This window comes from Budorcas taxicolor, chromosome 7 (genome assembly GCF_023091745.1).
Source record: "Budorcas taxicolor isolate Tak-1 chromosome 7, Takin1.1, whole genome shotgun sequence".
NCBI lineage: Eukaryota > Metazoa > Chordata > Mammalia > Artiodactyla > Bovidae > Budorcas > Budorcas taxicolor.
Window position 1 is genome coordinate 12,018,945 of NC_068916.1, and position 15,864 is coordinate 12,034,808.

The following is a 15,864-nucleotide window of genomic DNA, read 5'->3' on the forward strand; positions in this document are numbered from 1 at the left end:
CCAATTAGGGGAGCAAAATGTGGAGGCCCAGTCTACTGCTAGTGTGGGTTCCAATGCAGTCCTGGGGGCAGAGCCTTTTGGAGGAAGAGAGCACAGAGGGCAGGAGTCCTCTGGGTATGTGGGCGAGAGATGTGGGGGGTGAGGAAAGAATAGGCCAGAGCAGAGAAGGTGATGAAAATACCAGGAAATCCAGGCCTGAAATGCCAAGTCACAGCCTCTGAGGCAATAGGGAGCCATGGAGGGTTGTAGGCAGGCAGTGATGTGGAGTTTTCATGTCGCCAAGAGCACTCTGGGTGCAGGATGGAGATCAGAAGGGGCGGAAATGACAGATAGATGTGGAGGAGACCAGGGAGGAGGCATCCATGGAGAAGGGGAGGCTTTGAATGGTCCCACCCCTGCCACTCGGCTGCCAGAGTGACCTTTTAAAATTTATAGGCAGACAAACCCCACCCTGTGGCGCCGACATCTAGTGGTAGAGAGATAATAAGCAAATAAGTAAAACGCATGGAGAAGGCAATGGCACCCCACTCCAGTACTCCTGCCTGGAGAATCTCATGGACGGCGGAGCCTGGTGGGCTGCAGTCCATGGGGTCGCTAAGAGTTGGACACGACTGAGCGACTTCACTTTCACTTTTCACTTTCATGTATTGGAGAAGGAAATGGCAGCCCACTCCAGTGTTCTTGCCTGGAGAATCCCAGGGACGGCGGAGCTGGTGGGCTGCATAGTCCAGTCTATGGGGTCACATAGAGTCAGACATGACTGAAGCGACTTAGCAGCAGCAGCAGCAGCATGGCAGGCATGATAGGGATGAGTGCCGGGGAGGGCAGGATGCAGGAGTGTTGGGGCTAGCAGGACCTCCCAGAGCTGGCAGCGTCTGGGTAAAGACCTGAAGAAGGCAAGGGAGGAGCTTTGCAGGTCTCTGGGGAGGAGAGCCTGTGCAAAGGCCCTGGGAGGGTACTGTGCCTGGTGTTAGTGAGTGAGGAGGAAAAGGTGGAAGGAGGTGAGGGTAGGGACGGGATGGGGCCGAGTGCACAGGGCCTTGTGGGCCGTAGAAGGACTTTGACCTTTGCTCCGAGTGTGGTGGGAGCCACGGCGGGTTCTGAGCTGGAGAGGGACAGTGTGGCGACTCAGGTGCTCACCGGCGCCCTCTGGCAGCTGTAGGGGGAATAGGCTGGGCTGCGAGGGTAGAGAGCAGGAGAGAACCGAGGAGGCGGCAGGGCTGGACCAGGAGGGGACCAAGGCCGGAGGAGAGAGTGAACAGATGCTGAAGGAGGAGCCACAGGGGCCGCTGCGGGGCTGGGAGGAGGAGAGGTTCTTGAGCACTCGGAGGACTCAGGGTGCTCTCTGCTGAGATGTTGGAAGATGAGGGGGTGGAGCTAAGGGTTGAGTGGGCACCCTGGCCTGACCCCACCCCCAGAGCCCACAGCCCCCTTCCTGAAGGAGGTTATGTGCCAGACACTCTCTGGCACTTGCTCCACCTCTGTGACGGCAGTCGGTCAGTCCCAGAGTTGGGATGGGGAGATGCGCTCAGAGAGGCCAGGAGTCTGGCCGGAGAGCCAAGTCCCTGGCCTTAGCCCAGGGCCTGCCGCTTACCCACTCGGCCACGCCTGAGGGTTCCCTGGAGGAGGGGGGCTGGTGGAGCTGGGCTTTCCCGCTGCTGGGTTTGGGGAGGACTCAAGGCTGCTGAGGAGGGAGCAAGAGCACCTTGTTCTTGCTCAAGACTTGTTCTCAGGGGCCCAGAATCCTGCTGGTGGTATCCCAACCGCCCCCCCGCCCCCCCCCCCCCCCCCCCGCCCCAGGCATTCAGACTCACACCCACTCGAGCACAGAGGGTTGCCATGGCAACCACACTCTAGGGCAAGCTCACGGCGCCCCCTCTCCACCAGCAGCCGGTTCTCCTCCTGTTGCCCTCCCCTGCCCCATCCCAGGGCACCTGAGGACAGAGCCTGGGCCGCATCACCTGCCCCCAGGACGCCCCTGCTTTTGCCCCTTGACTTGAGACTGACGTGGGGCTCAGGCAAAAATAGAGGCAGGTATGGGGTCAGTGGGCAGCCTGCACGACCTGGGGGGTCTAACACACCTGGGGCCCAGTCTCCCTTCTCAACGTGAGGGTGGCGAGCCCTGTTTCCCATGGGTTAAATTGGGAGACTCAAGTTTCCCAAACACTCAAGTTCCCTGAGGCTCGAAGTGGGGACAGACACAGGTGTGGGCTCACCTGACTCCTGTGGGCATGCCCACTTCGGAGGCTGCTCAGGGCTACAGAAGCAGTGGAGGCCCAGACGAGGGGCCTCTTGAGGGCCCCCAGGTCTCCCCAGCTCACTGTGATCAGCCTGGAGTTCCAAGCCCCCTTGCCACTCGGGTGCCCTTGGGATCTCACTTTCCTATAAAATGTGGGTATGTACCCCCCCATCCTTACTAAGTCCTTATGAGGATTATATGAGATATAGGCGTGCAGTGCTTGGAATGGGGCACGGCGCTGTTAGCCGCTGGCCCTGGCCATCGTGGGTGGTTCTGGCAAATGGGAGGTCCCAGCCGACCCCCCACCACCCCCGTAGCAGAAAGGTTTTCCAGAAGTCGTGAGGCTCAAGGCCCATCTCCCATCTCTGCCTGCATACCACCACCCCTCCTGCCCTGTCTGCCCTGACCCCCTCTGTGAATTCACTGGGGCTGCTGTTAAAGCCAGGCTGGGCGGCTTAAACAGAAATGTGTTGTCTCCCAGTTATAGACACCAGAAGCCCAAGATGGAAGCATTGGGTTGATTGCTTCCAGGGGCACAGAGAAAGAACCTCTGCCCCAGCTTCTGGAGGTTGGCCAGCAACCCTTAGCTAGAAGGCGCGTCACACCAATCTCTGCTTCGTCTTCACGTGGTGTTCTCCTTGGGTGTGTGTGGGTCTGTGTCCATCTCCTTTTTATAAGGACAGCAGTCTGATTGGATCAGGGTCCACCCTACTGGGGCTTCCTAGGTGGCTCAGTGGTAAAGAATCCACCTGCCAAAGCAGGAAAAGCAAGAGATGAGGGTTTAGCCCTGGTCTGGGAAATGGCAACCCACTCTAGTATTCGTGCCTGGGAAATTCCATGGACAGAGGAATCTGGCGTGCTGCAGCCCATGGGGTCGCAAAGAGTCAGACATGGCTGAGCACACACACACACACACACACACACACGCCCCACCCTAATGATCTCACTCATTTTAACTTGATTACATCTTTATCTCCAAATAAGGTCCCATTCTGAGGTGCCGGGCGATAGGGCGCCAGCGTATCTTTTCTTGCAGGAATACAGTTCCATCCAGCCCAAGGCCTCAGGGCTGGTCAGGCCTGGATCTCCCAGGCAGTTCCCACCTCACCACTTCTGACCTCACTTCCTCACGTCAGTGAGCACCAGGTGCCAGGAGAAACTCCCCAAGGCCGAGTGCATGTGCAGTCAGGCCAGGAAGAGAGGGGACAGAACTGCGGTGTCCAGCTCCCCCAGCTCCAACCCCGAGCTGGGGACAGCTCTGGGGATGCCTGGGGCTTCGTGGGGGAACTGCTCCAGGGGTGGGGGTTCCAGGAGCAGCAGCAGCCCACGGGGAACACTTTCTGTGCCCCTGAGGCAATGGTACCCAGCCCGTGTGGGTCAGGCTTGGCGCGCAGGTCACAGGGCAGATGCCCCATCCAGCCGTCCCTAGCACCATTCCTGTGTTCATCTGGTAAATATTTGTTTGTGGAGTTGTTATACATCTGAGCTTCCTCGATAGCTCAGTGGTAAAGAGCCCACCTACCAATGCAGGAGATGTGGGTTCGATCCCTGGTCCAGGAGGATCCCCTGGAGAAGGAAATGGCAACCCGCTCCAGAATTCTTGCCTGGAGAATCCCATGGACAGAGAAGCCTGGCAGGCTGCAGTCCATGGGGTCGCAAAGGATCGTAGACAACTGAGCAACTGAACGGCAGCTAGAACTGCACATCTAAGTGCCAGGGGACAGCCTCGGCAGCTTCCCTTCTTGGGGGCAGGGGAGGAGTACGAAGGGCCTCCACCAGCGGACCAGTCAAGTCATGTGGCGGTGGCATGACCGTGGGGTGGGGGCGACAGTGCAGCAAGGGACACCTTGTGCTCACCGCACACCAGGCAGGGCCCTGCGTGCTCCCCGGGTGTGAATTCCCCGGCCGTGGGAGGTTACGGGGTGGTGTGGGTGGGCCAGGCGGGCACTGGCTGCCAGCGCCTGTGGTGCAGGGTGGTGGAGGCCCCCTCGCATCTCTGAGGCGGGGCATGAGCTGAGATCTAAGGGCGCAGGCCAGGACTGCGTGGCCAGAGCAGCGGGGAAGGGGCAGGAGCCGGGCGTGTGTGGTCTCACAGGATGTGAAGTGGGAGCCCTGGCAAGGATTTAAGCAGGGGCGCAGTGTGTTGAGATTCATTTTTTTTTTTTTGGCTGCGCCACATATCTTGTGAGATCCTGGTTCCCCAACCAGGGATTGAACTCGGGCCACGGCAGTGAAAGCACCAAGTCCTAACCACTGGACCGCCAGGGAGGTCCCAAGATTGTCTTTAAGAAGTCCCCTCTGTGGAAGAGACTTATGGACGTGGGGGCGGGAGGGGTGGAAGGAGAGGGTGGAGGGTGGGATGAATGAAGACAGGAGCATAGAAACGTATACACTGCTATATGTAAACTAGACAGCCAGTGGGGATTCGCTGTATGACTCGGGGCTCAGGTCGGCGCTCTGCGACAACCTAGAGGGGGTGGGATGGCACAGGAGGCGGAAGGGAAGCTGAAGAGGGAGGGGATGTATGTATACCTATGGCTGATCCGTGTTGATGTCTGGCAGAAACCAACACAGTATTATAAAGCAATTATCTTTCAATTAAAAATAAATAAATTGAAAGAAAAGGTCCTCTCTGTGGAAACAGCCCAAGTATCCATCAGTGATGAATGGAAAGGAAATTCCCTGGTCATCCAGTGGTTAGGACTTCACACTTTCACTGCTTAGGTGTTATTAACTGCTCAGTCTTGTCCAGCTGTTTGCCATCCTATGGACTGTAACCCACCAGGGTCCTCTGTTCATGGGATTTCTCAGGCAAGAATACTGGAGTGGGTTGCCATTCCCTTCTCCATTCACTGCCTAGGGAGCGGGTTCAATCCCTGGTCAGAGAACTAAGATGCTGCGAGGCATGGCCAAAAACAAAAAAAATTTTGACATATACAGACTGCTGCTGCTGCTGCTGCTAAGTCGCTTCAGTCGTGTCCGACTCTGTGCGACCCCATAGACGGCAACCCACCAGGCTCCCCTGTCCCTGGGATTCTCCAGGCAAGAACACTGGAGTGGGTTGCCATTTCCTTCTCCAATGCGTGAAAGTGAAGTCACTCAGTCGTGTCCGACTAGTAGTGACCCCATGGACTGCAGCCTACCAGGCTCCTCTGTCCATGGGATTTTCCAGGCAAGAGTACTGGAGTGGGGTGCCATTGCCTTCTCTGATATACAGACTACTCTGTTAAAATAGATAACCAATAAGGACCTGGCTCAGACAGTAAAGCGTCTGCCTACAATGTGGGAGACCCAGGTTTGATCCCTGGGTCAGGAAGATCCTCTGGAGAAGGAAATGGCAACCCACTCCAGTACTCTTGTCTGGAAAATCCCATGGACGGAGGAGCCTGGTAGGCTACAGTCCATGGGGTCACACAGAGTCAGACACAACTGAGCGACTTCACTCACTTCACTCAATAAGGACCTACTATATAGCACAGGAAACTCTATCAGTACTCTGTAGCGGTGTATACATGAAAAGAATCTTTTTAAAAAGTGGATATATGTATATGTTAATGGATTCACTTTGCTATATACCCGAAACTAACATAACCTTGTAAATCAACTATATTCCAATTAAAAAAATTTTTTCATCCAAATGGATGAAGAAATGTGGTCCATTCATACAATGGAATATTACTCAGCCAAAAAGAGGAACTCAACTGACACACTTTTCCACATGGGTGAACCTCAAAAACATCTTGCTGAGTGAAAGAAACCACACACAAAAGGCCACTGATTATCTGATTCCACATGTGTGCGATGCTCAAAACAGGCAGATCCATAGACACAGAAAGCAGATGAGTGGTTGCCAGGACCTGAGGGGAGCGGGGAGACAGTTCTTGATTAGCAGGTACCAAGTTTCTGGTGGCTCAGATGGGAAAGAATCGGCCTGCAGTGCAGGAGACCCAGGTTTGATCCCTGAGTCAGAACGATCCCCTGGAGAAGGGAATGGCAGCCCACTCCAGTATTCTTACCTGGAGAATCCCATGGACGGAGGAGCCTGGTGGACTGTAGTCTGTGAGGTCACAAAGAGGGTCGGATACAACTGAGCGACTAACACACACACGTTTCTCTTCGGGGCGATAGACAAGTTTTGGAAATAGATAGAGATGCAGGTGGCACAGCATTGAGAATGTAACTAATGCCACTGAATTGTATACTTGAATATGGTTAAAATCCCAAGTTTTACATCATAGATATATGTATATGGGGCTTCCCTAGTAAAGAACCTGCTTGCCAAGGCAGGAGATGTGAGTTCGATTCCTGGGTGGGGAAGATCCCCTGGAGAAGGCAATGGCAGCCCAGTCCAGTATTCTTGCCTGGAGAATCCCATGGACAGAGGAGCCTGGTGGGCTACAGTCCATGCAGTCGCAAAGAGTCGGACACAACTTAGCAACTAAACAACGGGGGGTGTGTGTGTGTGTGTGAGTGAGTGAGTGTGATACCACAATCTCTTAAAAAGCCCCTCTGGCTGCCAGGGGAGCCTGGGATGTGGAAGTGGAGGTGCTGGAGGGCAGCGGGGAAGGGATCAGGGCTCTTTGGTGACGATGGTGATGCCCAGGTCTGGAGGACAGATGCTGGGCTGCTCTGGAGGTGCAGACCCTGGGCTTACTCCTGCTGGCTGTGGGGGTGAGGGAAGGGGGAAATCCCAGATTTTGACTCCTAGGATTCCGACCCAAGGCTCCTGGAGGATGGTGCCAGGGGGGACCATGCCCTGAAACGGGGAGTTTGGTCGGGTCTGGTGAGGCTCAAGGTGCATCGGAGATCCAGACAGAAGTGTAGCTGTGAGGAGAGAAACGGGGCTGGGACTCAGAGGCTGCAGTCATCCCAGGTACAGATGGTGTCTAAAGCCATGAGGCCGGTGGAATCCCTGAGCAGGGTGTGGACAGGGAAGAGGGCTGGGGTCCTGGGGTTCTGGGGAGCAGGCCCAGCCTGGAGAAAGAGAAGAGCCAGCTCCTTCATGGATGCTTTCTGGGTCCTGACCCTCCTTACTCTGGGACAGCATCCTCTGACGGGCCTTGCTGGCTTACTGTGTATGTAGGCTGTGGTCCTTACGAGAACCCTGCAGAAACAAGGTGTCAGGGAACTAGGGGTGGTGGGTGGTGGGGGGTCCCACTCAGGGCCTTGAGGCATGAAATGACAGAGTTGAACCCCAGACCCATGCTGGCCGGCTGCACCCAGAGCCTGGCATCCGGCAGCCTCTTTGGCATTAACCAGACGCTAACCGGTTTAACTCCCTAAGGGAGCCAGAGGGAGAATGCTAACCAGTTACACTCCCTAGGGGAGAGTCAGGGAGGGGAGCATCCAGCAGCCTAGCTAGTGCCAGTTCCCCGCTCCACCCCAAGTCTGGAAGGTAGAAGATGCGGGTGGCAATGAGGTGGTGCCCCTCCCCCACCCCAGCCCCAGACCATGTAAAATTGTAGAATGCTGCAAAATGAAAGGACACCATCCAAGGCCACATCTGGACAGGGTTGGGGGATGAGAGAGATGTTTGTGGGCTGAGGAAGTACAGGGGAGAGTTTGCTGCAGGCTGGGAGCTGGGGAGGGTCCTGGGGGTCTGGGTGGGGAGCTGCGCCGGGAAATTACTTTCCATTTCTCACGAGAGGAGACAGGCCTGGAGGGACGTCCTGCCCCATGAGTGAGCAGCCCAAATCTTTATTCCCTGAGAAGCTGTGCTGAGTCCCTGCCCTCAACTGGCTCATGGTCTAGTGGGGAAGGCTGACAATAGACCTGCTTATACAAGAAGGTGATTTCAGGGCCGTCCCTGGTAGTCCAGTGGTTAAGACTCTGGGCTCCCAATGCAGGGGGCCCAGGTTCTATCCCTGGTCAGGGAACTGGATCCCACATGCTGAAACTAAGAGTTAGTGCAGCCAGATAAATAATTTCTTTAAAAAAGCAAAATGCTTAAAAGAAAAAAGAAGGTGATTTCAGGTGCTGTGAATTAAACATGGGGCTAGGGACTCCCCTGGCGGTTCAGGGGTTAAGACTCTGCGCTTCCACTGCAGGAGTCAAGGGTTCGGTCCCTGGTCAGGGAACTAAGATCTCACAAGCTGCACAGTGTGACCAAAATAAATTAAAATAAAAACAGGGCTAAAGGATGGCAAGCGAGGGTACAGGTGTGGTGGGGGCGGTCAGGGTAGGTTGCTCTGCTGGGGTGACCTTGAGGTTGAACCCTGAATGATGAGAAGCTGCAGCAGGCGATGGGGCTGCTGGGAGAGTGTTCCAGGCGGAGGGGCAGCCCAGGCAAGGGCTCAGGCCGGAAGGAAGCTGGAGCTCCTAGGACTGGGAGGAGGGTTGTATTGGAGAACGTGGTGACACCAGGTCACCAGCAGCCTCTGGGTCCTGGTGAGGAACGGAGACCCCAGGGGAGAGCAGAGGGGGAGGTTGATGCTCAAATTTACGTCATTGAATGATGGCCTTAGCACTGAGTGGAGGCAGCGAGGCTGGGAAGAGGAGGAGGCCAGGACAAGCCTCTGGGGGCAGCAGGGTGGTGGCTTGGGCCTGGTGGTGGCCCTGGGGAGTGGGCAGATTGACAGGGTACTTTGGAGGGAGGCAGAGCCCGTGGGACTTGCTGGAGGAGCTTATGAAGGGGGGGCGGAGCAGAGGAGTTGGTAATTGAGGAGGATTCCTAGGTTCGGGTTCTGAGACTGATTCAGCGTGGAGAAGGGAATGGCAACCTACTCCAGTATTCTTGCCTGGGAAATCCCATGGACAGAGGAGCCTGGCGGGCTGTAGTCCATGGGGTCGCAAAAGAGTTGGACATGACCGAGCAACTGAACAACAGCTGTTCAACAAACATTCAGGCCTGTTGTGGAAGCAGGACCAAAACAATGCAATGATCCCTGCCTGTGGAGGGGCACATCCATTAGAGAAGAGAAACAGTTACATTTGAACCAAGGTCTGAAGGAGGCCAGGGAGCAGAGGAAGAGGCCATGTGAATAACTGGCAGGCAGAAGATTCACCCAGAGGAAGGGACAAGTGCCGAGGCCCTGGGGCAGGGTCTGGGCTGCTTGAAGAAGAGCAGGAGGCATGAGTGGGGTCAGGGAGCTTACTGGGCTGGTCGATAGGCTTTCAATTGTGGGGGGAAAAGGACCAGTCGTCAGGGCTCTTTTGTGAGATTCCAAACTGTAAATAAGAGGCTTGGAAAGTATGAGCTTGTCCCTGGTGTTGAGACCATAGGACAGACAGCGGGGAGGAGGGGAGGGGTTGCAAGTAGAGGACAGACCAAGGGTTTGCACACTAGAAGTGAAGTGAAAGTCACTCAGTCATGTCCCACTCTTTGCGATCCCATGGACTCTGCAGTCCATGGAATTCTCCAGGCCAGAATACTGGAGTGGGTAGCCTTTCCCTTCTCCAGCGGATCTTCCCAACCCAGGGATCAAATGCAGGTCTCCCGCATTGCAGGCGGATTCTTTACCAACTGAGTTATCAGGGAATGAGAGCCGGTTAAAACGTGGGGTGCTGGAACTTGCCTGGTGGTCTAGTGATTAATAATCAGCCTTGCAATGCAGGGGGTGCAGATTAGATCCCTGGCGGGGGAACTAAGATCCCATATGCCACAAAGCAGCTACACCCACGCCGCACAACTACTGAGCTGGTGAACCACAACCAAGAATGCAGCCAAATAAATAAAAGAGAGCTGTTTTTAAAAAAAGAAACATGGGTGCTGACCCTCCTCAGAGAAGGTATATGTCTAGCAAGTTCCTGTCCAGGCTGGTGCCCCTGGGCCAGAGTCACACTTGAAGAACCGGCTTGTAGATGAAGCAAAGGACCAAGCGTGGAGATCTGGGTGTCCCATCTTGGGAGTATCCCAGGGGAGACAGAAGCAGTGAGAAGAGGAGAGGCTGGGAGGGAGAAAAAGTGGTCAGAACCCGGCTCTGTGCCCTCGAAGCCACTGTGCCCGGGAAGGACAGACTGGGGAAGGGGAGGGCTAGCCTGGAAGGACACACAACTCCCACCCCTCCTCCAGCTTCCCCAGCCCCCCTAAGGGGCTGCACCCACCCCTTACCCCGCCTGCCTGTCTCCAGCTCACCCTGAGGGTCCCCCCGAGAGGAAAGAGGGGACTTAGTTGTCCCTGGTCCCTGATCTGTGGCGCCAGCCAGCTGGATTCTAATTAGCTTCCAGAGCCAGAGAGACAGGAAGCCAAGGGGCTGGGGGTGGGGCCCTGGACTCCTGCCCAAGCCCGGGAGGCTGCAGGCCGGGGCCAAGACGCCTGGGTCCCCTACCCTGGATGCCGTGCTGGATGACGAAGCTGGGGTAGGGGAGACGAACTGGAAGGGTCTCGATTTTAAGAGGCTTCCAGAGGGTTCTCCTCTGGGGTGGAGGGTCTGGGACCTGCCTGGGTGCAGGTGGGCCCTTCTTAGCTGGTACTGCCCAAAGAATTACCCCAGCCACCTGGGGAAGGGGGTGCTGGCAGACTCCAGGAGGTGCTTCTGGGAGATCCAAGGTGCCCAAATGGGTGGGTCCACCTGTTGGGGTGGGGTGGGGGTGCAGCGTGAGCCAGAGGCCTTGGAGGGTTCAGCCTCTGGCCCAGGGGTGCTGCTTCTGTCAGATACAGCCAGCTTGGTCCGCCCCTCTCGGGGCAGCAGGCTAGAGGCCCTCGGGCACCAGCAGAAAGAGAGGAGACCTGCCCTCCTCCTTGGCCCGCCCTGCCCCCCACCTCACTCTCCCTGTCCTCCACAGGCTGGTGGACCAGGCCGTGGTGGCCACCTGGTGATGTGGGGCAAGGCCCCCTGCACAGCCCACTGAGCCGAGAACGCACCCCTGGCCGCCGCCATGGCCCGCCTGGCCGCCGCGCTCTGGAGTCTCTGCGTCACAGCCATCCTCGTCACCTCAGCCACCCAAGGTAGGTGTTGAGGGGGCCGAGGCAGGGGAGGGGGATGAAACCCCGAAATACCCCCGACCAGGGCAGCAGTAAAGAACCTGCCTGCCAACGCAGGAGACCTGGGTTCAATCCCTGGGTTGCGAAGATTCCCCTGGAGGAGGGCATGGGAACCCACTTTTTGCCTGGAGAATCCCATAGACAGGGGAGCCTGGTAGGCTATGCTCCGGAGGGTTGCAGAAGAGTCAACCACCACAACCTCCTGATCCCTTGTTAAGAGAATCAGGCCCCCACCCAGCCTCAGTCTGGCAGACCCAGAGCAGAGAAATACTTGGTGATCACACACCCTGATTCAAGGGGTCCCCGAATCAGCCCCTCACCCCAAACCCAGAGCTCCAGGGTTCATCCCACCAGGGGTCCTAGGGCCTGGGATTTGGGCTGTGGCTTCCAGGACCGGGACAGGCCTTCCTGGTGAGGCTCTTCGTCTCCTCTGTGTGTGTGTCTCTCTGTGATTACATCTCCGAGGCTCTCGCTGGGAAGAAGGCTTAATTAAAGCATGCCCACTGACGTTTATTTAAAAACAACTAATTATCCGGCTCGGCCCTATGCCGGCCCCGGGATCCTGCACACGCCACAATTAGTGCCCGGAGCCTGCCCGCCCACCCTCACCCGATTACTCAATTACTGTCCCCATAGTGGGCCCAGGCAGGGGCAAGGGCAGCGCGGGATGAGAGGCAGAGAGAGGAGGCCCGCCAGCCTCACCCTTGCCCTGGGGGTGCACCCTGCCCCGCCCTTCCCAGCCCTGTCTGGAGGCCGCTGGTGGTAGGTCCTGCTCTCCAGTGCTCCCTCTCACAGAGAGCCTCAAAAGTGGAGGGGCCGTCGTTCAGCCGTGCCACCAGGCCTTGGCACTGCTCCAGCCAGCTGGCAACCTCCGCTCCCGCAGCACCTGTGTTCTCTGCCCATCCAGGTCCTGCCCCACAGCCCCAGCGGGGCCGGGCGGGGCTGCTTCCACCCCCAGACCCATCTGAGCCAGCTCTCCACCCCCAGCCTCCTTCCCAGACCCAGGAAGGACTAAAATTAGACGTGGGAGCAGATGGCGCTGGAGAAACACATGTAAAACTTTTCCCCAAGTGGGACTCAACTCACCCCAAAAAACCCCGAGGGCCTGGCTGCCAACCCCATTGGGCCCCCAGCTGGCATCAGAGGGACTAGATCGCAGCACGGGGCCCGTCTGTCTCTGCTGCCAGTGTGCACTGGGACTTTCTCTCTATCCGCCAGTGACAGCACATTGGCGACTCAGGACCCCTGTGTGCATCCCTGCTTTCCTCGGACCCCCGGCACAGGCCTGGCTGGGACTAGTGTGCAAAAAGGTGGCTGCCCTGGCAGGCGTGGATGATGCTGAGCCCGCTCTGTCCCACAGAGACGAGCTGCCTTCATCATCCTCCTGACAGTAGTAATCAGGGGCCTGTCTGCTCACCGCGGACCAGTTCTGCTGCACCCCTCAGCAGAGGCCCATGAGGTAGGCGTTGTCGGCTCCCTAGAGAAGGAAGTAAGGGCACACGGGTGGTCAGTGACTACATCAAGCCACCAGCCAGGGAGTGGCTGCGCTGGGATTTAAACCCTAACTACTGGGCTCCTGAGTCCCAGCTTGCAGTCCCTGAAAGGCACAGGAAGGGAGCTGACATGTGACAATGTAACCCCTCCAAGAGCCAGGCCCATGGCAAGTTCTTCCATTGTCATGGCAACCCTAGGAAGTTTGCCAAGTGAAAGCCAGGGGCCCTCTCCCTGGGATGCCCTCGCTGTCCACAGCACCTCCTTCCAGAACATCTAGCGCAGAAGCCTCCCAGTACAGCCCTGGGCTGTGGTTTGCTCATTTTACAGATCTGGAAACTGAGGCCTGGTGAGGCGCCAGCAGCAGCTGTCCGGACGAGAGTGTGCATGAGAATCACGGGGTGGGGTGTACCCGTTTAGGGGTTCCTGGCTTCACCCCCGAGATTCGGGATCAGCAGGCCTGGGTCTGGGGGCACTCAGAATCTGCATTCCGAACACAATGCGGATATGCCCAGGGCCACAATGGGAGAAACTCTGGCCCAAAGGACCCACTTGGCCTGTCAGCTGGGAAGTAGCAAAGCCAGGCTCTGTGGTTTCTTCCAGAATGTGAGGACATTCCCTTCTATACCCTCCCTGCTCTGTGCATGGGGGTGGTGTGAAGTTAGAGAAGTGCCCCAGGCCACTCTCAGCTCTGATGATTTGCCTGAAGGATTCATGAAATTCACAGACACCATTATTGTTGTTTACTCGCCCAGCTGTGTCTGGCTCTTGGGGACCCCATGGACTGTAGCCCGCCAGACTTTGCCACTGAGCCACAAGGGAAGACCGTCCCTTGCGGTTGATTACTGGTGGCTCAGGTGGTAAAGATTCCTCCTGCCAATGCAGGAGACCCAGGTTCAATTCCTTGGTTGGGAAGATTCCCTGCAGAAGAAAATGGCAGCCCACTCCAGGATTCTTGCCTGGGAAATCCCACAGACAGAGGCGTTTGGCAGGCTACAGTCCATGGGGGTCAGAAAAGATTCAGACCTGACATAGTAACTAAACAACATCGTTGACTACAGTGAACTGACACAGATGAAAACCAGCCAGGAGAAGAGGGGCCTGGGGCAACATAGGGAAGGTTCTGTGCACGGTGGCTTCTGGGGGTTCCCTCCCAGTGCAGTCGCAGACAGCGGGAACTCTAAGCAACGATGAGCCACACCACGCATGTTATACGCTAACTGGGGAAGCTCTTCTGAGCCTTGGTGTCCAGAGTCTTTACTGAGGCTCAGTCCCATAGACATGGCTGGCCTCAATCTCCAGCCCCTCTAGAGGTCAACTGCTACATGACCCAAAACACCTGCCTGAAACCGCATTGTTAGTGAGCTATTCATAGTTTGCTAGGCCCGTCGTGACCAAGTGCCACAGACTAGGGGCTTAAGCAACAGAAAAGTATTCCCTCCCACTTCTAGAGGCCAGACGTCCAAGATCAAGATGTTGGCAAGACCGGTTCCTTCTGAAGGCCGCCGGGGAAGGGTCTATTCCAGGCCCTTCTCCTTGGCTCACAGAGGGCCATCATCTTCCTTCCTGCGTCTCCACGTCATCTTCCTGCTTTGTGCGTCTCTGGGTCCAAACTTCCTCTTTTTATAAGAACACCATTCATATTGGATTTGCTGTTGTTCAGTCATTCAGTCACATCCGACTCTTCGCAACCCTATGGATTGAAGCACACCAAGCTTCCCTGTCCTTTACCATCTCCCGGAGTTTGCTCAGACTCATGTCCGTCGAGTCAGTGATGCCATCCAACCGTGGCATCCTCTGTCATCCCCTTCTCCTCCTGCCTTCAATCTTTCCCAACGTCAGGGTCTTTTCCAGTGAGTCAGTTCTTCGCATCAGGTGGCCAAAGTATTGGAGCTGCAGCTTCAGCATCAGTCCTTCCAATGAGCATTCAGGGTTGATTTCCTTTAGGATTGACTGGTTTGATCTCCTTGCTGTCCAAGGGACTCGTGAGAGTCTTCTCCAACACCAGTTTGAAAGCTTCAATTCTTCGGCACTCATATTGGATTAGGACCCACCTTAGTGGCCTCATTTTAACTTGAGTACCTCTGTAAAGATGCTGACTCTACGTGTGCTTGTATTCTAAGGCAGGGGTCCCTAGCTCCTGGGCCGCAGACCAGTAGTGGTCCATGGTCTATTCGGAATCAGGCTGCAGAGCAGGAGATGAGTGGCGGGCCAGCAAGTGAAGCTTTATCTGTATTTACAGCTGCTTTTCATCATTTGCATTACCGCCTGAGCTCCGCCTCCTGTCAGATCAGCGGTGGCATTAATATTCTCATAGGAGCGTGAACCCTACTGTGAACTGTGCATTCAAGGGGTCTAGATTGCACGCTGCTTATGAGAAACATCCCAAAACAGTCGTCCCCATACCCCTGTCCATGGGACAAAATTGTCTTCCATGAAACCAGTCCCTGGTACCAAAAAGGTTGGGGACCGCTGTTCTAAGATACTGGGGGTTAGGGCTTGATTTCAGCATATGAATTGGTGGAGGGGGGAAGACCTGATTTAACCCATCAACAGTTCACACAGGCTACCCTGGCATGGCTCTGGGCCCCCAAGTAAAGACACTCTTCTCAAAAAGGACACTACAAGGGCTCACAGGGCACCTCCCAGGATCCAGACTCTTCTTGGGCCGGGCTAATGGCTTTACTACACAAGTGGGCACACCGAGAAGCCCATTTCACAGATGAATAAACTGAGGTTCACACAGCCCACAGGCCGATACAGTCAAGCTGGAGGTGGAGCCTCTTCAGTGAGGTTCCGTCCCACCCCTCCTGGGCCTGGTGGTGACCAACTCCCTCCCCCTTCTCCCTGCAGGCCTGAGCCGGGCTGGGCTCCCATTTGGGCTGATGCGCCGGGAGCTGGCATGTGAAGGCTACCCCATCGAGCTGCGGTGCCCGGGCAGTGACGTCATCATGGTGGAGAACGCCAACTATGGGCGTACAGACGACAAGATCTGCGACGCCGACCCTTTCCAGATGGAGAACGTGCAGTGCTACCTGCCGGACGCCTTCAAGATCATGTCCCAGAGGTGAGGGGCTCCAGGAGGAAGGGGCGGCAGCAGTCCCGAGGGGCCCCAAATAAGGTGCCTGTCCTCTGCGTGCCCCACGGCCAGCGCACCCTGTTCCCCTTCACCCTTCCTTGTGGGCATTCGACATAATGTTTCCTAAGCAGC

General features: G+C 56.4%; 1 protein-coding gene and 1 non-coding gene across 2 annotated transcripts in view; both read left to right on the forward strand.

The window, feature by feature from the left end:
* Positions 1 to 8,042: 8,042 nt before the first annotated feature.
* TRNAG-CCC (transfer RNA glycine (anticodon CCC)) lies at positions 8,043 to 8,115 on the forward strand. The gene has a single exon. It is a non-coding gene; the product is annotated as a tRNA-Gly (tRNA).
* Positions 8,116 to 11,053: 2,938 nt separating this feature from the next.
* ADGRL1 (adhesion G protein-coupled receptor L1) overlaps positions 11,054 to 15,864 on the forward strand; it is a 28,271-nt gene continuing 23,460 nt past the window's right edge. Inside the window, exons 1-2 of the mRNA XM_052643986.1 lie at positions 11,054 to 11,126; positions 15,507 to 15,720. Coding sequence (XP_052499946.1) covers positions 11,057 to 11,126; positions 15,507 to 15,720 — 284 coding nt within the window. The 5' untranslated portion in view covers positions 11,054 to 11,056. The remainder of the gene's footprint in view (positions 11,127 to 15,506; positions 15,721 to 15,864) is intronic.